The sequence below is a fragment of the Pieris brassicae genome, chromosome 9 (genome assembly GCF_905147105.1).
Source record: "Pieris brassicae chromosome 9, ilPieBrab1.1, whole genome shotgun sequence".
NCBI lineage: Eukaryota > Metazoa > Arthropoda > Insecta > Lepidoptera > Pieridae > Pieris > Pieris brassicae.
This window is the reverse complement of record NC_059673.1, coordinates 14,365,397-14,390,434: the sequence shown is the minus strand read 5'-3', so window position 1 is coordinate 14,390,434 and position 25,038 is coordinate 14,365,397. Positions and strand designations below refer to the sequence as shown.

Sequence of the window (25,038 nt, the reverse complement as noted above, 5' to 3'; positions counted from 1 at the left end):
ACTTAGAGTATGGCCGAATAGTATTTATGGTTTTTGAAAAGTTAGTTGTCGTACGACTCTTTGCCTGAATAAGTTACAATATTTTCCAGATACATGGTACACTTCAATACGTACTCAAAAGGCATATATTCCTACTAAAGAATTTCTTTCCTCTTTTATATTAAATGACAGTAAGGTATTTTTAAATGAAAAATTAATTTGTTACCGAACTAAACTTTGAGATGAAATTGTTCTAGGACGTGACGTTGGTTAAAGAGGGTGGTTCACTTGGCTTCAGTATTATTGGAGGGACAGATCACTCGTGCGTTCCATTTGGCGCTAAGGAACCTGGAATATTTATATCACATGTAAGTTTTTAATATATTAGGAAAAGGTTTTCTGATTTTTTTTAAGATAAAATCAGTTCAAAATAGATTCTTTTGCATATCTTTTTATCATATGGTTAATTTTCCTTCACACTCATACAAATTTTATTCGTTTTCCACATAATATATCTATCTTTACAGTTACTAATACGATATAACTAAACGAAAGGAAACTATACATTTTATAACTAATAATATAACAAGCTGTCATATGAACTTAGGCAGAGTGTAAACAAATAATTTGTAACCGCGATAGAAATCTTATTAGTATGACATTTATTCCCTACAGTAAATGTTCGTATTTATATCTCAGTAATTTAATTTACAGGTGGTGCCTGGAGGTGTAGCAGCTCGCTCGGGCAAGCTTCGTATGGGCGATCGCTTGCTTAAAGTCAACGGAAACGATCTCATCGGTGCATCGCATAGAGATGCAGTTCAACTTTTATTGCAGCCAGGGAACACACTCGCGTTATCTGTGAGACACGACCCATTGCCACCCGGATTCCAGGTCAGTGTTTAAACACATATTTGACACAGGAATCGCCAATCAATACGCAATTTTAATTTACATTAACTTGACAGTTGCCAGTGACACAAAAATATGTTTTTATTTTTTGTTTCTAACTGTATGAACGTGAAATCGGAATAGGTTAAATAAAATTTAAGTTAGATAATGACTATATATACTTAAAATATTTATATAATATACAAGCATGAAAGCATTATGTAATACTAACAATTATCTCATTGATTTGGCGATCTTGTGTCAAATGTAACTGAAAGTTTGAGTGAAGATTTATGTCTAAAATTTAAAACATGCATTTCACTGTAAACGATGAGGCAACGATGTCTGCATGACTGCAAGTATCTCATCAATGCTAAGGAAGTAGACAATTTTGATGCTCGGTAGTTTGGCGGATAATCGTAGGTAACAAAATACGCTAAGTGCATTTGCGCTTCAAACGGCAAAATCAACTCTAAATTGTATGGAATAAGGTTGATTATCGAATAATTAAATTGTTACTTCTTTGTTTGTGATACATGTTTCCCTCTTTAAATTAATTTATTAAATCCATTGTGTTCGAATACTTTAAACATTTGAATCGCAAGTGAAGAGCGTGTTTGTGACCTTTGACGTGCATTGTGCTTCTACATAGGGTTAAGCAACAAAAATATCGCTACAGTACAAACAAGCTTAACATAATGGTTTAAAAATATTTTGTTTCCCGTGCGTACAACGGCCGTTGCAGGGTCGCATTCAAGTTGAGATTATTGACGCAACTGTAAGTGGAATAAACCCGAAAGAGTCTGTGTGTTTATGTCAAAAATCCTTATTCCAAAATTTGGTGTGCTATCGTCTGTAACCCCGCCGTAATATTGACAAATGACATTTGACATTTTTGAACATTTTGCCTATACTGTAGCGCTTCCAGCTTTATATTGCTTTCGTTTTGTATGCAAATTTCGTAGTGCACATGATTCTGCATGTTATCTGTGGCAATTTGTTGTACTTCTTAATGCAACGCTATTACTCCTATATTTCACCAAAACAGTGATGTTATTTTAAGGGACTAATATCGACGCATTTTAAACTGAGTCGTAGGGCAATAAATGTCACTGACAGGAAATGTGCACGCAATGCAACCCGGTCGATACTTTTGGTGGATTGTTGTTTTTTTCTATAAATATAAGATGTTTTGTATGCAATACGCACAATGGAAAATTTATTTTCTAACTTGGTTTTGAAGAGAATAAATGGTAACACAAAGTGTTCCTTTTTTTAAAGAATTGAAAACTACCCTAAGCATCCATCATACCTATCGATATGTACCTCTTCAATTCTTACGCACATCACTCCTCTCTATAAGAGCTTTAAGTGCGAGCGAGACAGACAGATAAATATGATATATGACCCCCTGTAGCCTCAGTTCATAATGCATCGACTTTAGTATCTTAGCAAAATTATTTGATCATTAAAGCAAGTCGTAAATGAAAAGTCTTTTTGGTTTTTACATCTTTCTCTATGTTCAATTTATTATTTACATAATTGTCGTTGTATCGATCGACACAATAACATTTTATGGAGTCTGTACAGACTGAAAGATTATTTGTTTAACAGGACTTAACAATAGTAAAGCAAGAAGGCGAAAAACTGGGTATGCATATAAAGGGTGGGCTGAATGGCCAACGAGGAAATCCCAACGACCCTAACGATGAAGGAGTTTTCATATCTAAGATTAATAGCGGTGGAGCTGCCAGGAGAGATGGTCGACTAAAGGTATGTATAGTCACAAGTTTTTTTTTGTTAAATGCGATAATCGAACATAGTATTGTAGTAGTAGTCTTTGGTTAACATAGCTTTTACACATAGAAAGACAACTATTTCAACTCCTGGGAAATAAATACAGATAACACAACTTTCTCTACAGCTGTGATACTTTTGACATTCAACACCTTTTATCTTCAGTCACCGTGACCACGCACGCTGTAAAGCACGCGATAATTTAAAATTATGTAAATAATTATAAGTTTATAATAATACACATAGCTTTAATCCGGTGAAAAAAAATTGTTTTCTTTCAAGGGATAAAACATTTTGAGTTAAAATATCAAGTGTAGAATAGTAGTATCAAGTGTGTAGTAGTGTAGAATATAAGTGCGGTATCTCGGACACATGAACATAGTGTCAAAACATTATAGAACACTAAGACTTTTAATGAACATTACCTTAGTTTAAGCTTTTCATTAGTAGTGTAGAAAATTAAGTCAACATAATATTACTCATTGGCTATAATTATTGTATAGGCTAGATTGTAATTTATGTCAAGAAGCACTACTTTTGTGAAATTTATACTAGGAAAAAAATGCGATAATTCAAGGAACTACTGATTGAAATTTTTTAGTCTTTTAAGAAGCACTACACGTTGCAATAATTAATGCTGGGTATACTTCTGGGGTAAGGTAAGGCTAGGGACACCACAATTACGCACAGTCCGTTTCACAAGGCACTTTTTCGAACAAGCGAACTTTGGTGACTTCCGGTGGGGTCTTTCCTGAGAGATACGCACAACTATTACGTATGTTAAGAGTGTACCTCAAAGGCAGGCAACGCACCTACAAAAAATGGGTGTCCATGGGCTGCGTTATCCCGTAGTATCCCCCCCCCCTCCTCATTATATAAAAAAAACAATGTCACGTATTTTGAGAAGAAAAAACAAAAGTTAGATTCGAAAGTATTGGTTAGCATTTTTATATGATTTTAGCTTCAATTCATTTATTTAATAAATTTTTAAGGTGGGCATGCGATTGTTGGAAGTGAACGGCATCTCGCTTCTGGGTGCGACTCACAATGAAGCCGTGAACGCTCTACGCTCCGCTACAAACGCTCCTTTACACCTAGTGGTGTGCCACGGTTACTCACGACCTGAAAAATATACCGTAAGTCCATTTTTCTCTTTGAGTTCATAAATCAACATTCAAAATTGCAATTTTATATTGAATTTCATTTCACTATTCTCTCTATTTGTAAAATAGTCTAGGTTTGAATGAAGGGTAACATTTTTTAATTTCTGATTATAGCGTGCACTAAAAAAGTATAAAGAATTGAGAGTTAGCGCTGAGAATGACTCACGTGTGTCAAATGCAATAAGTTAACACATACGAGAGTCATACTCACCGCTATATCTCAAATCTGAATCCTGTAAAAATGCACGCTGTTACGCATTACTTAAAATCTAATCCAAACTTTAAAATACTAGTGTGATTGTTTTTACATATGCACTATAGAATGTAGTTTTTTAAATATAGGTCGCAATTTTTGTATGTGTATGCGTAAACAGTGCATGTTAATACAGACCGGTAGCGAGAGCGGGACAGGAGAGACAGGAGGTTCGCTGTCTCACTCTACGTCCAGCCTAGATCGGGACGACACCCTTCATCAACAACAGGTAGTTTTATTATCGTATCAAAATTAACTTTTACCGTTAATGAACATGAACATTATTCTTCGCCGCATGAGCAAGTTTCATTTGGTGTACATATATTAGGTACAGGTATGGTTTGATGGCGCGGCTTAGGACCTACTAGGATAACACTTTTTAATTTAAAAAAACCCAGTGGCGCTACAACCTTTTTTCTGACAGGTGTAAGATTTTTGTATATATATATTTCAATCTAATACGTAAGTAGGTGATCAGACTTCTATGCCTGACACACGCCTTCGACTTTATGGGTCTAAGGCAAGCCGGTTTCTTCACGATATTTTACATCACCTTTCGAGCGAATGTTAAATGCGTACATAGACAGAAAGTCCAGGCCAAATGCACAGCCGGGGATCAAACTTACGATCTCATATGCGTCGCACGTTGAAGCCAAAGCACCTCGCTTATTAATAAAACATAAATCCATCATACTCTAAGTATTATATCGATTTCTTCACTTATGCTTGTTAAAATTGAAATTAATTTGTGTGCGTTATCTTATTGCCTTATATGCTTAGATGTATTATAGAAAGTTATATAAGAATGGTTATAAAAGTCGAAAGTATTTATTGTAAGTTTGTGAATTTTCAGGACAACAATGTGCACCAAGATATTGTACAGTTTGAGCAAGAAAAGCAAGTAGCTGAGATGAGAGAAAAGTCTACACCAGAAAAGGTCTTCAAGCTTTTAACAATTTTAATATTAATCAAACTGTGCTATATAAATAACATATTTTGTTAATTTTTACTGAAACTGTCGCTTATATAACTCCTCGCTGAGGCATGCGCCAGACACATTTCTTCGTCTCTTCCATTAATTTTCTTTTCATTCAAATATGTGTCTGAAATCCTTTATTCTTTGTCTTGAAATCGCGAATTATCAGCTTTAAACATCAATTCTTATTTCTCACAGATTTTAACGGTTTAATTTCCATAAATTCAGGTAATGGATATAGTGCACGCAGTGGAAAGTATCGCACTAGACCCCGGTCCGCCCATTTCTCCAGAACCTCAACATAAAACAACTACAGTCGTAATGTCCAAACACACGCTGCAGCCTCAGGTCAGTCTACATTTCTTCCCGCACACCGACGTATGATCCGTAGATTATAGATCATTAGATACGTTATAACTGTACGCGTATACGTGCACCTTCATTCAAGCTATACGTCAATATATATTTATTATATAATACAAATTGCTTAAAAACATGAACATATTTTATGTATTTTTATAACACAATACTTTTATAGACGTATGTAGTATACGTATGTTTGTGGTAAGAGTAAGTGAATTCGCACGTATACGCGTACTAAACAACGTCTTCGTAATTGTACTGTCTGATTAGTGAAATACCAATATTTTATGAATCAAACCGTTATTTAAGATTTTATAACTGGCTAGTTTGATTTGTTTTTGGTATTTTTCAATGGACGTCTTTAAGGCTATTAGTTTTAGGATTAGAAAAATATTGAATCTTTATTATTCTAGATGAAATGAAAATGCATGCCTATCTAATAAGTCTGTAGCTATTATAATAGAGACTTTCAACACAGGTACTATTTTACGTAATAAGATTCTTGATGGCATGAATGTTTTCGAATTTGTATTAATAAATTCTGATGCACGGTGGAATAAAGGAAGGCATGCACCTTAAACTATGGCTTGCATGAAAATATCCTCTGTTACAAACTGTTTACTATCTTCCAAAATAAATGTTTGAACGTAGTAATGGGGTTCTGATGTATTGTCCAATATTTTGTAATATGCATGTTCGATAACTCTCGGTCTCGAGTACCCGAATACATAGATGTCGTAATTCGTGAAGTAGATGTAAAGTTTACTGATGTTATTACGTCCATTGCAGACTGCGTACCTACAAGGACAGGAGCGAAACACTTAGTAAGCAATACATTAACAGTCCAGAATTTTGTAAATAGTTCGATTGAGATTTTTATACTAGTAGGTTAAGTTGTGCGCACTCCATTTGTAATTTACGTATTTAGATGTGATAATTCGCATTCCACTGAGGCAATAACGTTTCGAAATATCTCGAATGGAACAGAAATGTCTTGACATTTTTTTAAATGGTTACTATTTCGTATTAGGTTAGATATATGTATTTCTCAGAATGGTGGCGTTCGGTTTAAGTATTTACAAATTAAGTCTTCGAAGGATTTACAATAAATTTTCTTCCAAATACGTTATATTTTGGTGATGTCTATATAAAAGTAGTCTGAATTGTAATCGCTTTTCTGAACTTTTATTCTTTAGTACTGTATTTTTACATATAGCTTTTACTGTGAAACACCAATAATGGCGTGACTGTGTATGAAATAAGATAATATACATTTAAATGACCAAGTAGTCAATATACCTCAATAATCTCGTAGCTCGGTGTACTCTGTAACATTTTTGATGCCGTTTTGTAGTTCCACAAAATGTTCCAATTTAAACAAATCAAGTAGAGTTGTATCTTGGTTATCAAATTAAATAATACAAATACATTGTACCAAGATACACTGGCGCTAGTTACATCCAATTTTATCAAGCCTTATATTGTACTAATAGTTCCCAGGTTATACAAGTTCTGTGTATTAAGCTAGTATCTCTCTAAAGGTGTTAATTTTAAGCCAATTTTAAACGTGTTCCCATAACTACATTTGTATCGATAGTTGTTAAATTTGATTCATTAATTATATTAGATGTTATTTGTAATAATGCAATAGTTTATTGTTTATCAATTAGTTCTTTTGTTGGCTGTAAGAGCTGTATCGGAAATATTAATGACATATCAGACTTTGTTGGCCTTCAGATTGTTATTGTTGTTCGTGGGTATTCCATCAATTGTATTGCCAAATATTGACTGCCAATCATTTCAATTGTGTTAATTGGAAGTGACTGGAAAATTAGATTATTAGACATTTTACTTTGTATACAAAATTATTGAAATGGGAATTATATAATTATATTTAGTGTTGAACTTAAATACACAATGTTTCTGAAATGTTTGTTTTTTCTATTATCTCTTTGCAATAGCTTTACGTTACCGCCTTTAAATCATTTATTTTGGAAGATTTTGTTAGCGCTATATCAATCTTTGTTTTCCCCTTCTTTATAATTAAGCGTTTTCGTGCAAGCTGCTTTCGCTGCCGGCAACTTTTCAGAAGCGTCTATTTCAATACTGCACTTTAGCTTCTATTATTGCTAAGTAACGACGAGTAAAGTGTATATTGTTGGTTTTGGTTAGTCGTCTAGTTCGCAAGCGGCGCCGCTTTCGCCGCTCGCGGTGTTCACGGAACAAAAGGTGAAGACGCCTCCTCCGATGGACAACGGTACTCCCGTGGATCCGCCGCTTCGTCCGCGCCCTCCGCTTCAACCGCCCAAACAGAAACCTCAAGTTCCCCGCAAACCGCAAATCAAGCGAGTTAGTTTCACTCCGGATTCAAAAGACGTACACGACCTATCCTTGTCGACAAACGAACGAACGAACCCTCGACCCGTAACGCATGAATTGCATGAACGCTCCGCGACAGAATCGGATACTAACAATGCATGCCCAGAAAAGACCCCATTACTAACTCAGAGTCAGACCAAGGTCGAAATCAAAACGATAGCCAACACTGTTCGTCCTGAAGATTTTATTATTCCCCCTCCGCCATTATTTGCAACAAAAGTAAGTGAAAGTAAATTAATTCACGATGATTTAAACGACGTAGTGCCGCTAATAGCTGTTGTCCCCGAGCGCATCGTGCTTCCACAACCGACTGTGGCAGAAACAACCGTGCAGTCCTCTAACTCCACAAATTCGCCAGAAACAGAAAACCCTCCTCCAATCAATTATACAGCGTATCCGCATTTGGATCCAACCGTTAAAATCATCGATAACAATTTAGGTCCAACCCTATTTTCTGAAGTACCTTCTCAACAAATCTTCCGTAATGAACTACCGTCATTCGAAAGTGACGAACATTATACAGAGCTGTCCGTCAGTCCCAGTGGCCAACCTGGCCCGCCCGAATTACTGCACGCTCAATATAAAACTCTTCCTACCGTTTCGCACGTACCTAATTCGCCTTGTTATTTACATCCAACTAGAAGTTATTTCGCTGACATGGCCATTTCGAATGAGAATCAATCATTAAGAGACTTGCGTGTTAAAAATATACCCTCCATGGTGCACTCCACGACATACCCACCCTACGACCCATATCCATCCTTAACTACGGTAGCTGGAACATATAATCCATACACATGTATCGTGCCGCCTCCTACTGGTCATAAATCTCTATCCCCTACATTAGTCAGTTGTGTAGAGAAGGACATAAACTCTAATTTAAACCAAAGCGTTCATGATGTGAGTAATCGGCCCAAGAGTGCCCAGTCTGAGAGAAGAGTGCATTTTGGCGAAGTGACGAGTACTCTTGAATCCGATATACCGAAAAGTTTGGAATCCATGCGAGAGGGAAGCCCTTCGCCCGCATCCTTGAAACCCGCATGGAGCAGCAAAATCAAATCCTTCGCTATCGGCGAGGTAATAAATTGATGTTCGGCAACTTATCCACCACACACAAACACTCAGCTTCTTTTGATTGTGTTCGTCGACAGCCCAGCCAGACTTGACTAAACATTTGATCAATGTTCCTCATATACCATTTTGTACGGATTTTAACTTGCATTTATTATATTTTGCATGTTTCGTTTATTTACATATTTACCCTTTTTCGTTTAGCATTCTCATCTCTGACTGCATGGGTGTTTGATTGCCTGGTGACGGGATTTCACTGTATATTATTGTGCTTTTTTCCATTGTTTCAACATTTTCATGAATAACAATTTTAATTGCAAGGATATTGAATTGTGTGATCGATCTTTCAGACGTCACCACCTCAATCTGGTAATTTTGTAAAAGCATCTGTCAGCGATAAGAAAAAGTTTTTTGAGAACGCCATGGAAGAGAGCCATAAATCGTCACCAAAACCAGGTAAAGATTTCTTAGTACTTCATATAAATATATCAATTACATTTTTATACTAATCCATATATCTATGTTGTACAATATAACAATAATATTATGACGGCATAAATTTAACCTTATATACAGCAAAGCGAGTTTTGCGATAACTCCATAACTTTATTTTATCCTATTACTAATTTTACAGAGAAAGTCTTCACCTTTCTGTCGGCCGATGAGGTAGAAAAATTAAAGCAAGAAGAGGAGAGGAAAATGGCGTCGTTGTCACGTTCCGAGATGAGTTCTTGGTCCCCGGGGGAGGAGCGTAGCGGAGAAAGTGAACATTCTGATGATGAGCCTTATGAAAATGGACACAGGTAGGTCCACCGTTTTTGTAGGTTAGTTTAAAACACATCGAAGTCTTTAGTACAATGTAGCAAAAAAATATTTTTTTACCTTTGGAAGGCTATGTAAAATTCATTCACAAACCATGCAAAATTGTTTATTATGGTTAAAATACTACATTACTATTGATTCTGCAATTTGGGGTGTATAGCGTATCACTAGGCGGCGTGAGTCCATCAGCGAAATCCCAAAGGCGTAGGGCTGCGCGTGAGAACGCAGAACACGAAGACGCGGACGTACGTGCGGCGCGACGAGCAGCTTGGAGAGCTGCACGTCTACGCTCTTTGGAAAAGGTATGATTATGATTTTAACACAGTAAAAGTAATTGCTAATTTTTCAGTGGAATTTAGAATTTGAGTTTATATTTCAAATTTGTAAAGCCGTGTTTTTAGGTGTATTTTTCAAAACTTAACTGAAGACGGGACTGTTCTTTGAATTGTTTTAATGTTTTGTCTGATAAACTGATAAAAGTAGTCACTCTATTATATTATAATATCTCCTGTTCTGTATTGTTATACATATTTAACCGTAATAGAATCCAGTTTAAAGGGAAACGGTTTTAAAATGGCTTTGACGATTAACATTTTTAGGATGCGATTGAGTCACAAAAAGCAATTAAAAGCATGGTGGGCCCGGCGCATGAGATCATTGGAGAAGTCCCTCCAAGGGACACCTCTCCTTCAGAGGTAAATGTTACCTTTATAAATATCCCGAATGTGTCGTAATCTAATATTTTACGTAGAAATAACAAGTCATAAATAAGAAATGAATAAAGAAAATTTATTTTGTTGTCTTGTTCTTTCTACTCACAATAGAATGTTTAATCCAATGTATGTCGTTAACCCCAACTGTTATTAACATTAAACCTGTCGGTGTTGCATTCCGATCATACTGTCTCATACCTCCATACTTCACAATTCGAGGTACAGCTTCAAGTTAGTTGACACCTAACTCCTTAACTCATCTGTGGGTGCTTCGCGTTGTGTACGTCTAATGGGGTTTGTGTTTTGGCTTTAAAATAGAAATGGCCCCTGCCACGTATCGCGTTACGTACAAAACCGGGCCAGATACTGGCCGTCAAGGAGAAGGAAAAGTTATTAGACGAGAGAATAACGCTCCGCACCGAAGAATACGTATGTCCCGCGACCGGCGATACTAAGGTCCGAACCGTCGAGTACATTGAGAAAGTCATAGAGAAAGAGGTACTGCGATTGTAAATGCTATATATACGACGCTGTACACAGCCGTTTGTGTGGTTCGATCTGTGGAATATGCTTAGCTTTCGACGCGTTTTTTTTATTTATAACAAGACTACAAGCAATTAGGCACTTAGCGACACCAGTTTGAGTAGATAGCACTTAGGCGTTCACAAGATGCGGTGGCAGAATTTGTTAATAGTTTCAAGTAACTTTCGATGTGTAGTTTGTAAGTTATTAATTGCATGATTGGTAGCATGGCATGTTAACATTTGTTCTGTATTTATCAGACAATACCTGGGTTCTAGAGCGGGCCAACACAGCAGGATTAATGGTGCGTTGCGTTTATATATTTACGAGATCATCACATCGATACCATCAGTATTCAACTGCTTTGCTTTATCAACGCTTACTAATTTTAGTATCCACTAACGGGACAAGCTCATTGTCGAATTCTCACATAGTTCATTTTGTGTCGCTAGTAGTGTATCTCGATTCCATAACTCACAATATTCGCAGGTGGAGACAACACAAGAGAAAATTATATCATTGGAATTGACGACGAGTCCCAGTAGTGAGACGGCACCCACAGATCTAGAGGGTACTGTAATAGGTCTCGGGGAAGGGGAAACAGAAGGAGACAACTCCCTCCAACCTGACATAGTGCAGGTTGTAAACCCCTTGCTCGACGGCGGCGCTGGCCGCGTCACCGCCATCTCCGTGGGACCGGCACAGAGGCTCACAACCTACTCCGAACACGAATAGACAGCTCGTGCCCGACAAACTATTGTATTTTTATTTTTCTTTTCCAATTTTGCTTTATTCCGCAAAATATCCCAAAAGGAATCACTTAAAAATATTATTAGTTCGTGCGTTCTCGCTAGGTGCGTGGGAGTCGCCATTACAATCAACAATTCACGACACGATTCCGTCGATGATCGTTCGTAGATTTCTTCGGAACAACGAAATTTCTCACCATCTTCTGTATTAACTGTGATAATAAAAATAGAAATTCCACCGATTAATTGAGGTAGAAGAAATCCACTAACGATTTTTTGTATGCATTTTACGATCACAATTTTGTTTTTTTATTTTTTTATTTTTTTTTGCAACGGAGTTTTATTTTGATATTCTACTTTGAGTACTTTACGTATTATGATATTTTCATTCCGTCATTTATTGATCGACTGAATGTTGATGCAGTGGTAATTGTGACTTAAACGTTATATATTTTGAGATTAGGTGTACATAACACCTGTAATTAATTCTAATATTATTGGCATCACAGTCTTCGTTTGATTTTAGATTAAAGTAAGCTTTACGTATTTTTCTATTGTCATCAATCGTGCAGTATCTGTGTTCGGTGTATTATTTTAATTCAATTATTTTATTGTAATAGTTGTATGTGGTGCCTTAATTATTATTGTATAATAGCGATTTTAACAATGTCACTTGTTGTAATAAATTATAATAGATTCCAATTTTAATTGTTAATATTTCAATTATTGCATTTGTAACTGTATGACCTTTTTACCGTGTTGTATAATTGTCTATTGACTTATCAAATTGTATATTTCCGTTTTTAACTGTTTTTGAAAATTATTAAATAGGTATTCGCTATGAATGAATTGTATTGTGCGAATGGTAATTGTGTGCCCTTTGTAACTTTTTAAGCTCTTTAGCTACTTGTGGATATAAACTAATGAATTATTGTACGTTTGTCCTATAAATGGTTTAATATATATTTTAATAAAAATATTACGTGGTTTTATTTATACAAAACCAATGTTAGATGTATATGTTTTATTTAGTATATATAGGAGAAACATCAGTTAAGTCGGGCAAATCTTTTGCATATTTTACTTCTTTGGTGCTATGATGCCTTCCAATTGCGCCTGGAAAATGAAAATTTGTTTTAATTTTCTGTAGCTAGCTTGGACTTATGTCATATGCGACTTTTACGGTAGTAGAAAACATCATGAGCAAACGGCATGCCTTAGACCCAAAATATCGATGTTAGGTAAGGCTGATCACCTACTTGCATACATAAAAAAAATGTTGAAACAGTTACAGAAATCAGACGACCAAGCCAGACCAAGGTTTTCATAAGTAAGGAATTTTGAATTATGCCTTTCCACCATTGTATAGTAAAAATATTTAAGCATAATACAGATGTTAAAGTGACATAAAGCATAAACTGACAACGTCATCTTTAACATTATCTTACGAATTTTGTTAAATTAATAATATAGCCTATTCTGATGAAGTCATAACAAGTGTCTTATATTTATTTGGTTGACATATATATCGAGATCGCTTCCAAAAACCAAACCTGTAAAAGGTAATAATTTATTGTTTCAAAGTAACATTACAATCAAGATATCGGAACATGAAAGTTAAGAAGTGTATTTAATTACTTTCCAGAAATTACTATGTAAAATGATAAAAGCTGTAAAATTGTATATAGCCTTATAGATTTTCTTAATTAATTCATTAACCTGTAATTATAGTGGTTACTACTGAGTCGCTTGATCCCTTATTGTACTTATTAAATTATTTGTGTATTATGTGTACCTTCAATTGCGCATTAGTTTTCTTCAGCGCGAGCAATTCTTCTTGGTGACGTTTCTCTTCTGCCGCTCGTAGTTCTGCAGCTCTCCTCTCCAATTGTTCTGTCTTCTGTTTCAACTCTGTGCATAGCTTTTCGAGGGCTGAACGTTCAGTTTCTAGCTTTGCTACTTGATCCATGAGGTCGGATTTACCTTGTTCTGACTAGTAGAGAAAACTTTTTTACTAACGATAAAGTTCCAAGAATAGTATGTTTGAAATCCGTCAACACTACTACTGATTTTAGAATAGATTATATTGAAAAAAGTAGTCTGTCTATGTGTGTGTTTGTGTGTTTTATACCTTTGATACCTGTACCAGTCTGTCCTTAATTCATTGGTAAGAATGAATGAAACAATAACAGACGTCATTAAATCTTGAATCCTATTTTGTCGCTGAACTTTTGACCAGTTTCAAGAAGGTAATGATTTAGGCGGAGCTTACATTATAAATATAGAGCAATGTTAGCTTAGTTCGATCCCGGGCTGTGCACCAATGGACTTTCTTTCTATGTGCGCATTAAACATTCTCTCGAACGGTGAAGGAAAACATCGTGAGGAAACCGGCTTGCCTTAGACCCAAAAAGTCTACGGCGTGTGTCAGGCACAGGAGGCTGATCACCTATTAGTCTATTTGATTGACAAATTATCATGAAACAGATACAGAAATCTGAAGCCCAGCCCTAAAAAGGCTGTAGCGCTACAGATCTATTTATTTTTTATATTATAATATAAAAGTTACATTATTAGCTTAACTTTACTAAGCAACTCTACAATCTTGTTAATTATTGACGTAAACTAGATTATGTGTTATGTTCACATCCCCTTGGCAAGGCTTAATTCACAATAATAAAAATAGAGAGTAAAATTAAAAATGCGTAATAAATTAACAAACGAGGTAAACAAAAATAAACAAACCTGTAAAGCTTTTCTCATTCCAAACGCAATAGAACTACAGTATAGTGTTTGGTAAGCTTCCATTGTTATTCTGGCTTCATCACGAACACGTAATAGAAGAAGCCCCCTTTCACCACAATTTATTGTTACCTTAAACAATAATACTATTGGAAGTACAAACTCAAACATTTTTATATCATGAAAGTGCATAAATAACTGTTACTTTACTTCCAAGTAGACCACCACCTCAGTAAGGGTCACTTTGTTTCATTATGTTATTGTGTTCATTATCCGATGAAAATGAGAAAAATAACATGACGTTTCTTCGGTGAAGCATATAAGATGGGTAAAATGAATTTAGATAAAATATGGTGTTACGATTCAGCGACAAATCTTGCCTGTGATATTTGAGAGGGATTTCGAACATTTTTAAACTCAGGATTACCTGTCGAATAAGCTCGTCAAAGCATTGTGTATACAGCTGCCTGCGCACCGGACATATACCAGTTTCTCTCGCTTGTCTTTGCTGAAGGCGCGTATCTAGAATTTCTTGTAAGTTGATCACGTCGAGCCTTGTGGCTGGGGTTGACGATATCTATAAGAAATTCTTATAGCTGCTTAAAACAATACATATAGAAGAACTTAAAAAAAAGAATGATACGAAAGAATTGCATTTAATTAACACCCGGCGCATAAGTCATACTTTTATTGTTATACATGTTGTCCTCTATTTGGTCTGTGAGAAATACAGTATATAAATGTTATAAAATACCTTTTGTGTCCATATCTGACCGTCTTCTTCCCATTCTTTGGGTGGAAGGATAGCATTTAGAATTTCTTCAGTCTCTCGTTTAGCTTCGGTCGGAACACATGGCTGTGCAGCTGTACTGATACTAGGCTCTGACTAGAAAACACATTAGTTGACATTACGCTTATACTGTTGTAATTTAGTAGACTTTGACACTTGTCTCTAAACGAGATGGACAGATTCCTATTATCCTACGAGTGAAATATATAAATAATATATAAATAGTAATGTGACATATGTAAATTCCAAGATAAAGATTAGGATTTATCAAAATTATATAATCAAACAAATTCAGCTGTTGAGTGTTGGGTCACAAGGAGTATTTGAAAATATATATAATATAATAATTACTTATATATATATAATATGTACTCACAGGCTTCTCTGGCTGTTTTGTGACCAACACTGGATTATCATAACGTACTAATGTATCTTCAGCAGAAACTGGTGCCCTTTCACCCATTTTCTTTAATTAATCTTTTCGTAATATATTACTTTTGGATTGTTTATAAACAATTTTAGTTACCATAGTTACATGTTTTCATGCCTACCAATATGTCAACGCGTGTAAAATAAAATTCAAATGTTTATGCTGATTGTGTTATTTTGAAAAGTTTAAATGGTGAATACAGGGCCTCGCCGACCCCCGGCAGCGCCTGTGTGCGAAAACCGCCTCCTATTTATATGATTTTCAAGTTTCAATGTATTTATTATTTATTAATTTTGACCGAAAGATAAATGTTCTTTAGTTTAATATAATTACTAAAATAATAATTTCTGAAATAGGTAAAACGTCACCTTGCCAACTGATGCTTATTAATGATGTTATAAGATTAGATGTTTTTAAGATTAGATTTATGACAATTTTAATAAATATAAATATTTGTAAAATTCTTGAACAATATTAAAAAACCCAGTCGTCTTTTACTATTAAATTTACTATTCGTATACTATTAAACTATGGCTCACGGTGTTCAGATTTAATTTAAACATTGACCAAGTGCTGACAGGGCTTACGTGTGTTCCAAATATTATTAGCTGAAGAGTAATTTTGAATTATATTTTATTCGAATATTGATCAATTGCTGACACGACTCACGTGTGTTCCAAAATGTTAATAGCTAAAGGTGCGCAATACACCAACAGCTCACTAAAATAATATCACGTGTGAATAGGTGTTAGTAGTATTTAAGATATTGTCTTTGAACAATAATTGAGATTTGAACATTGCTCTGTTGTATTCATTTCTCGCTTCCTCTCAAAGTGGCGAAGACTACTTCAAGCCCTTAATTATCGTGGTGAGCCTGCCCGATAGCTTTGAGATAATCCCACCACCTCGAACCTTTGATCCTACCGTAGGCCTCCGTCTCTTAGCTTAGGTCTCTTGGTGCAGACATCCCGTACTTATTTATGTGTTAGGGTACACCTGTAGGCCTTAGGGATCCGTAGGGTTATTAGGTTCTTACATCTCACCCTCTCATATATTTAGTTATCTAGTGCAGCTTGCTCATACATAGATCTATAATATAAAAATGAATCGCAAAATGTGTTGGTAAGTGCATAACTCTACAACGCCTGGACCAATTGTACCAATCCCTTTTAAATGTTCGTTGAAGTCTAAGGATGGTTTTTACGGCGAGAAAAATTCTAATAATTTCCGGGAAAACCCAAAAAACAGCCCTTTTCTTTTTCCCATACAAATGTTTTGTAAATAAAATGTAGAATCAATTTGAACTTTATTGCCATTTAATAAAGTTCATATTAAATTACAAGCACTCACTGTTGTCTAAGCAATGTCGCGTTGCGAAACACAACAAGTGATAATATCGCGAACCCGACCAAATTGAATAGACAAAAAATGTGAGAGCTATAGATCATTAGTACTGATTTTTAATTTGGTTGGCTTCGTTATATTATTTCTTTTATTTTAGTTTCGGCATGCGACATAAAATGCATATGTTTTCACATCATTACATCTGCCAAACAAATCGCGTTAAAAAAAGGATTTAATATTTGAATTATTAATTTAATATCCCTATCTGAGCAAAATTATTTGAATACATACTAATAGGAAAATATATCAATGAGGCACACAATTTTTAAATATTTGTCACTTTTAGGTTCCCACTATCCTTTTATATTATTTTCCAATCCAATGAACCCTAAGCTCGCCTCTTAGTTTGATGCCCTCTACCAGACATCCCAGTCGGGGTTTTTAGTGGGTCACAGAAGAGGGGCCAAAGTTCGAGCGAAGATACTTTGGTCACCCGAGCTGAACCTCACACATCGGCCTATCATTAGGGTGATGGTTCTGCCATGAGAATTTTTGTCGCCGACTATAAAATTGGTAGGAACAAAAAACTGCCACATTTCAAATCTTTTTGACAGAACGAAGTCTGTGGGGTCCGCTAGTTACATATACAATACAGATAATAACAGATACTTGACATTCAATACATATAAAGATTAAACACACATTTCACAGTCCACTAGCTAGCAAGCTGTACACGGTATATAAAAAGCGCGGGGATTTAGATCCAGCAATCTTTTTTGACGACCATTATTCTTACCGTGCATATTTGATCACTTATCATAAGTCTTATCCCCTTAAGTTGTTTATGTCCAAATCAATTTCGTTTAGATTTATTAGACGTTAATCCAGCGCCAGTTGTAAATGGGTATAATTAGACAGAAAGCTAGGAAATACTCTCATATTTCCAACTTTAGTGTTTTATTATCATACTAATTTGCTCTACGTGTGAAACGCCAGAAGTACAACCCAGTATTATAGAAAAACACTTATTAATTCTACATAAATGTATAAAATATGTTGAATTTGATTACCGAGTATGAAAATTAATTAAATTTGAATTATATCAAGGTATATTATGAATATGACAAAGTATAAACACACTCAAAACACCTCACGGCCCAGCGCGGCGGTCGTTCTTTTGATTCTCTACATTGAGTTATTAATATAAACTGAAACCCAAAGCGTAAAATGAAATTTCAAACGTAAATATTATAATATCTTAGGAGACTTGTACAATAAATGCATTATATACTTTTTTATTTACAAGGCATATGTTGCGCCTATTGCACCTACTTTCTAATGGATACTCTTTTTTTTAAGGGGCAATCGGGCAGCAGGCTCACCTGATATTAAGTGATACCGCCGGCCATGGACACTCTCAACGCCAGAGGGCTCACGAGTGCGTTGCTGGCATTTTAACTCTACAACAAAGAATACTATGTTGTTTTGTAAGTGGAACATAAATAATTTCGGTGGCTGCTCCCTCGTTGTCTTGGCGCCTGTGTGCACCGCACACTTCGCACATAAGGGCGGCGCGGCCCAGTGAATACCTTATATATATTAGGTATTCACCATTATAACTTGTACATACATTTTATCTCAGTTTTTTTTTATCAATGCTTTGCTTTGAGAACTGCTAGAGTCAGGCACAGCTAAATTCATTCATTATTATTGTCACTACAATCTTCCATTGTACTTGTTGCTTTTCAGTAACTTTTGAAAACACCATAACATCATCAAAGTTGTTTACCGATCACAGTTTACCGACGCCATATTGATAGTTTGAAAAAAGTAATGAAACGTCATTAATCCAAGTCATTTGTCTAGCTGTTTCATCAACTGGCTGAACATCATCCAGGTCGCTAGTTGAACGGCGCTGATTAGTTTAAAGGTTAGGCTGTTAATGGAACGACTAAGGTAGTCGGCGGCAACATATACATAATTTATAAAATGCAGATAAGCGAAGGCAATGAGAATACATAGAAGACAAGAAAATTGCTTTCACAGATTAACCCTAAGTTTAGTTCAACTCAGAAGTAACCGGACATGTTTATGTTTATTAAGCTTTGACTAGCCGATCATTTGTAATAGCCCAGCAAATAAGCAAAGTACTACGAGAAAAGCTCCATCAAAAGCTTATTTTACAAAATAATACCTACTGTAGAATATGATAATTTCAATAAAGTTACAGACATCATTTGTCGGAATAAAAATCCATATGAATAAGAAAAAGTTTATTACGACTCAACAACTATATCACGAAGTTACATACATCCAATCATACATCTACACTATTACACAATACACAGTGGTTAAAATTTCAGCACTTAAAAACGAATTAATTCTATTGAGAATCACTGCTAGAACTAGAGCTAGAGTCTGTTGACATAACTTCGACATCTTCCTGCGCCGGCGCATCTTTACCGCGACCATCGATTGCCACAGAGTTTCCACCACCCACTGACATATGGAGTTCCCCAGATGGGTGCCAGGTGAATTGATTTGTCGCTGAAGCGGGTACTGAAATAGAGTTCAATATTAATAAATACCTAATCTGCTATGAAGGCATGCAATTGTATTTATATTACATATGAATAAAAAAAAATGTAACTTCTCAGTTATGATATAAATATAATTTAATGATGAAAAAATGTGTTGGTACGACATCCTTGCTAAGTTCGCAATAACTATTCAAAACTGTGGGTTCGATAAATATATAACCATACATATTTTTACATTTGAAATATTCTAAATTCTTTAAACTTTTTTAAATAGGATTTATTTGAACCCTTTAATGTACTAGGGCCAAATACATTTCTAGTTCTGTTTTCTTAATAAAAACTACCAACGCAAACCATTATTGTTGCAAGACTCAAACTAAGCTAAGCTAAGAATGACTTTAGTATGTTAAATCCAATGCATTTCGACATACAGGACTAATAGTTACGGCTAAGTAATTATTACTTTATTTATTACTCTCTGATTAATACTACAGTCCTTAAGTCATAAATATATTTTATATAGTAGGTATATATTTAAATAGAAAGTATTTTGGTAAGTGACTTTGCCACTACTACAACATTACTATTAAGTAAACATATTAATGTTACTGATAACTTTTGACAAACAAGTGATTAGGCCCACCTCCTCCAGTAGTGATTCTGTGTAGGTCATTAAGTGTGGATGGTGCATGTCCATTTAGAGGTAAATCACAGAGTCGGCCCAACATTCCAAGTCTCATTTCAAGATCGGTTGGATACGGTCTTCTTGGATCACCAGGCTGCCATGTTAACGGAGCACTGACTGCATTTGATGCACTTATCCTAAAATTGGATAAAAAGTGGGTATGTAATATCATTAAAATTTCATATTTACCAATTTAACTGTAAAGTTTACCAATTTAACTAAAAACTTTTAGCAAAAAATTTGATTTTGACTACATAGATCTGTTTCTCCAACACAAATATTATCAGTTAAGCAGATATATAAAAGATTTTTCATTGTGCCATTCTAGGTGATACTGTACCTCACTTTGCTACAGTTTTTAAGGTATATATAAGGAAGGTAATATGTGATTCTTTACAAGAATTCTTTCTTACCTGTGTGCAAACTTAATTAATTCTTCAGAAGGCACAGGTCTTTTTCTAGACTTAACTATTGATGCTAACTTTTGTCTAGCCTGATATAATGATGTTGCCAATATTTGCTCTGCATCTTTCAGTTGCCGTTGAAGAAGTGAAATATCTTGATCCTAAAAAATATGCTATAATATTCAAATGTCTCTTTTCCTTTAATGCTTAAAATACCACTTTTTTCTCCTAATAGCCTATATTAATATCAAACACACAAGGAAACTCTATGACTTGGTATCATATTAAAGCACATTTAGATACTCTTTAATGGAACAAACAATCTAATTATGATGATTTGGTTAAGGTCTCCATGTTTTTATTTATTTATATTTACAAAAACAAGAATAGCAATTGTTCAGTAGTTAATTTGTTATAGTCAACTCTTTATTAACCTTGTTGTACACTTCAGCTTTAAGCTCATTCATTTTTTCTTGTATTTTTGCTTGTTCATCTGCCAAATCTAATGTTTTCTTTAATTCTGCATCTTTAGACAGCAGTAATTCTGTTAACTGTGCATGATCCGCTGCTGATAACTTCTGTGACTTAGGGGCTATAGCTACCTCAATTATTTCCCTGCAAAATAGAATCAGTTTATAGAAAACTGTATGAAATGCTAATTATAGACTAAAGGTATTTTCCACATTAGAAAGTGGAAAAAAATATAAATTATAAGGTATAGTCAGTAATTCTATGAAAGTTTTTAGGGAATTTTAGAAAGAATATCAAAATGAAATGCTTTGTTTCTCTTACGAAGTTATATGTATGGACAAAATTCTAATCCTTACTTGGCAATTAGCTCAATATCATCAATCTGCGAAAGCAAACGATCTCGGGTACTTAAATGTGAAGCCATCTTCTTGGTTCTTATAAATTTTAAGTATCCAGCACAATTTAATAACACAATATTAGTTAGACATTATGAACGTACAATATGTTCTTGTATACTTTGGACAAGACATTAAACAAAATAATGATTTGTATATTATTAAATAAACTATAATTTATATATAAAACATTACTATAATGGTTTACTGCAATTTCGAATGAAAACAACACGTTTGACATTTCCCATTTGCGAAAGGATAATTTGTAATTTGACAGTGACTAATCTGAGTGACAGTCTTGGTCTATAAATTATTAATAGGAGTTGTCAAAATTGTGAGTTTAGTATTATCGTATGATAAACATTTATACAACTCCCATTTTTGATTCCACTTTGAAATATCCGATTCTAAATATATTAGGTAGGTATTTTGAGATTTGTATGAAAGTTTTAAAATTGTTGTATGTCAAAGCAAAGTCGTGAAAGGATATTCTAGCGTCTATTATCACGATTTTTGCTCGATGCTCGTGAGTGGGTGAGTTTCGTCGTTCCAATTATGGGTCTTATACAGACACGCGTAGAATCTGGAATGGTCATCGCAGTCTACGCGCAGTATGAGGTTAGATAGCTCCGTTCCTACAAGCGTTCTGATGAGAACACACATACTCCCCGACGTACACGCAAACTACTGCCCGCGGCAGAAAGCATAATTTAAGCATAATTAATTATTAATTATGCTTTAATTATATAAGAAGCGCATACTTCTGCTACTGCTGTGCACTGACAAGCACTGTCCAGCGTCAACGAGCTCCCATTGCTCTCCCGGTTACTCTTCCAGCTTAATAGTTTTCTCAACTTTTCGCCGAAGAGGGTATATAGAAATAGGTAATATTTGTGAAGCGTCTGGGGTTATTATAATTATGTACTATGATTAAAGGTATACTAAAAGAGGATTAATACTAAGGGTTTACTGTGGATTTTGTAAAGGTGGCCTTACAGTGGCGGAGAGTTGCAAATTCTTCTTGCCCGCCTTACGCCCTTGACTTGAGAACTGGTAGTAAATAACCAATTTAACATCTTTTTTGTTGAAGTTCATAAGTGTGCTATATTAATAAAGTTATCTGAGTTTTAGTTTAAAGTTTGATAATATTTTTTGCTGAAATTTGGCCATGTAGGGGCTGTAAATATAAGAGCAGTGTTGGCCTAGTGGCTTTATCATCTGCGACTCTCATTCCAGAGGTCGTAGGTCTCTCATCCCCGGCTAGGCACCAATGGATTTTCTTTCTATGTGCGCATTTAACATTCGCTCGAACGGTGAAGGAAACCGGCTTGCCTTAGACCCAAAAAGTCGACGGCGTGCGTCAGGACCAGATGGCTGATCCCCTACTTGCCTATTAGATTAATAAATGGTCATGAAACAGTTACAGAAATCTGAGGTCCAGACCTAAAAAGGTTGTAGTGCCATTGATTTATTTTATGAGCTGTGCAAATGAATGAACAAATCGGCCCCGAGATCGATTTGTAACTGAATTATTTTTAAAGTTATACACCGCAATTTACCCCCCAGTATAAGAACGGCGACCTGCACATCCGTCACCGGGTGCAGAGCGTCCGGGTTAAGGCCGCCCAAAGGGGGATTTTCCACCGCAAGCGTGTGTGGTACCTGGTGTAGTCACATTCTATAAACCTGTCAAAATAATAAAGATAGGATAGGTAATAAAGATCTATGAATGTGGTGGTAGTGGGATCCTGGGTTTATTTATATTAGGTCCTTATAGTTTTCAACACTGATGGGGTATTCGAACCCGCCTTGTAAGATTTTATTGATTTCCGTCCGATCGGTATTATAAGTAAAGGGATCAATGAACTACCTATAAGATGGCAAAAGTGCATAGATAGCAACGGTACATACTTTGATGAAATATGTATATTCTCTTTTGTTAACATAGCTTTTACACATTAAGAAAACACCGCGCGTGGTCACGGTGACCAAGCACGTGAAAAGCACGCGAAACGTTGGAAAAAAAATTATTAAAATTATGTAAATAATTATACATTTCTAATAATAATACATAGCTTCAATCCGTTTAAAAAGTGTTTTCTTAATGTGTATATTCTATTTTTTAAAATCTACTTTTTTCCTCACATACAATACGTCAATTTCATATGTATAATGATTGCCTGCCGGTGGTATATTAGCAGTGTCTATCTTTTACTTATAAAGAGTTACAGACATTATTTACAAAAAGCATAGATACTTATTATTTTAAAGAAGAAACCCCAAAAGATTTTATGCGAGTTATTTAAATACCAAATAAAAATAACAACGTTCTAGCGGACGTTAATTAGGTACTTACAGACAATGAACATTCTAGACTAATAAATATAATGTCTAACTCTAAAACTTTGCGTGTTAACAAAAACTGATCGCTTTGATTTTTGACCCTTTTATTAAGCAATTTTATTTAAAAACTTACTCGATAATTTGACTTGAAGATTTGATAGTTAATTTAAGAAAGTAAGGAAAAGATTCGGTTCGTTTGACTCCCGCTTGTTCGCATTGGATTTTACAATTTACATTCTATTTTTAAAACTAATACTTGCATACCATTAAGGAAAATATCGTGAAGATTTCACGTCTAGATCCAAAAATATTGGACATGTTCTTCTGACTGGGCTTGTCTAAAAAAGCGATGAGATGCAAATGTTTTTGGTCGATATGAAAATAGAAACTAAATGGACACGGGAATCGATGTGTCATGAAGATTGAACAGTGTAAAGTCAGCTTTATAATTGCCGTGATCAGGCGGTTGGTGCGTGTTACTCGCAAAGGCCACATTCATACTGCGGGGTATAGTGGGGAGCGGGGACCGGCTAGCACGCACTCAGCATGCGCACTCCACGTGCTTCTGAGTCTTTATTAACGGACCATAATACTGCACTTTTTATATAATAATTTATATATAAAAAAAGTTGTACGTGTGATTTTCTTATGAGATATCCTCCACGGTGTATCTTCCTAGATATTCAGATTAGTTTAATTTGAACGTTTAAGATTCGGTATTGAATACGACGATGTGTGTATATATTGTAGGTATCTAACAAAAGGCAGTTTCTAGATTTACAGAGTTAACTAAAATACTCACAAAACGTATTACTAGTTAAATCTAACTAGTCAAACTTTTCCTTAGAATTGATATAATTTAGTTTTATTTAACTTTTTAATTCAGACCAGCTGTTTTTTGTTTTTCTATAATTTGCTCAGTAATACAGGCTCTTAGTCATAACACTGTTCTAGAGTAGACAAATCAAACGATCAACCCATTTCACATTGAGTAGATTGAAGATTTTTACCTGTTAAAAGAATTGATAGTCGTTAATTATATTTTATTTATCATTTTATATATACCATTTCTACTAGCAGATTGAAAAATCAAATAAATTCTAAGATATAGTACAACATAATGTTGTTGTGTAGCTGTTTACAATTTCATTCACGTAGTCTGTGGCTAGCGCGGGGCGGGGGTCGAAAGCATTCGATCGAGCCGCGAATGGCGGAC

At 35.0% G+C, this 25,038-nt stretch overlaps 3 protein-coding genes across 17 annotated transcripts in view; 1 reads left to right on the top strand and 2 right to left on the bottom strand.

Moving 5' to 3' along the window:
• The window catches only part of LOC123714088 (protein lap4), a 77,355-nt gene extending 64,698 nt beyond the window's left edge, over positions 1-12,657 (top strand). For 8 of the 15 annotated variants that reach the window (XM_045668193.1, XM_045668194.1, XM_045668197.1 and 5 more), the window contains 14 exons: positions 237-347; positions 694-873; positions 2,485-2,643; positions 3,660-3,803; positions 4,220-4,312; positions 4,937-5,020; positions 5,288-5,407; positions 7,595-8,878; positions 9,223-9,328; positions 9,507-9,675; positions 9,855-9,996; positions 10,294-10,389; positions 10,726-10,905; positions 11,419-12,657. In XM_045668193.1, the coding sequence (XP_045524149.1) occupies positions 237-347; positions 694-873; positions 2,485-2,643; positions 3,660-3,803; positions 4,220-4,312; positions 4,937-5,020; positions 5,288-5,407; positions 7,595-8,878; positions 9,223-9,328; positions 9,507-9,675; positions 9,855-9,996; positions 10,294-10,389; positions 10,726-10,905; positions 11,419-11,664 (3,114 nt within the window). In that variant the 3' untranslated portion in view covers positions 11,665-12,657. Of the gene's footprint in view, positions 1-236; positions 348-693; positions 874-2,484; positions 2,644-3,659; positions 3,804-4,219; positions 4,313-4,936; positions 5,021-5,287; positions 5,408-6,211; positions 7,564-7,594; positions 8,879-9,222; positions 9,329-9,506; positions 9,676-9,854; positions 9,997-10,293; positions 10,390-10,725; positions 10,906-11,189; positions 11,234-11,418 lie in introns of those variants that run through there. The other 7 variants (XM_045668201.1, XM_045668200.1, XM_045668199.1 and 4 more) reach the window with 7 other exon arrangements.
• A 35-nt stretch (positions 12,658-12,692) lies between these two features.
• LOC123714318 (putative inner dynein arm light chain, axonemal) lies at positions 12,693-15,757 on the bottom strand. Its single transcript, XM_045668539.1, has 6 exons — positions 15,587-15,757; positions 15,175-15,306; positions 14,848-14,997; positions 14,424-14,552; positions 13,474-13,671; positions 12,693-12,794 (listed from the first exon to the last, which is right to left on the bottom strand). Exons 1-6 carry the CDS (start codon positions 15,671-15,673, stop codon positions 12,759-12,761), a joined length of 732 nt encoding a protein of 243 aa, XP_045524495.1. The 5' UTR covers positions 15,674-15,757; the 3' UTR covers positions 12,693-12,758.
• Positions 15,758-19,242: 3,485 nt separating this feature from the next.
• On the bottom strand, positions 19,243-21,724 carry LOC123714137 (mediator of RNA polymerase II transcription subunit 4). The gene is made up of 5 exons (XM_045668292.1): positions 21,441-21,724; positions 21,048-21,228; positions 20,623-20,774; positions 20,168-20,346; positions 19,243-19,543 (listed from the first exon to the last, which is right to left on the bottom strand). The coding sequence occupies exons 1-5, from the start codon at positions 21,506-21,508 to the stop codon at positions 19,368-19,370; spliced, it is 756 nt and encodes a 251-aa protein (XP_045524248.1). The 5' UTR covers positions 21,509-21,724; the 3' UTR covers positions 19,243-19,367.
• Between the last annotated feature and the right edge of the window lie 3,314 nt (positions 21,725-25,038).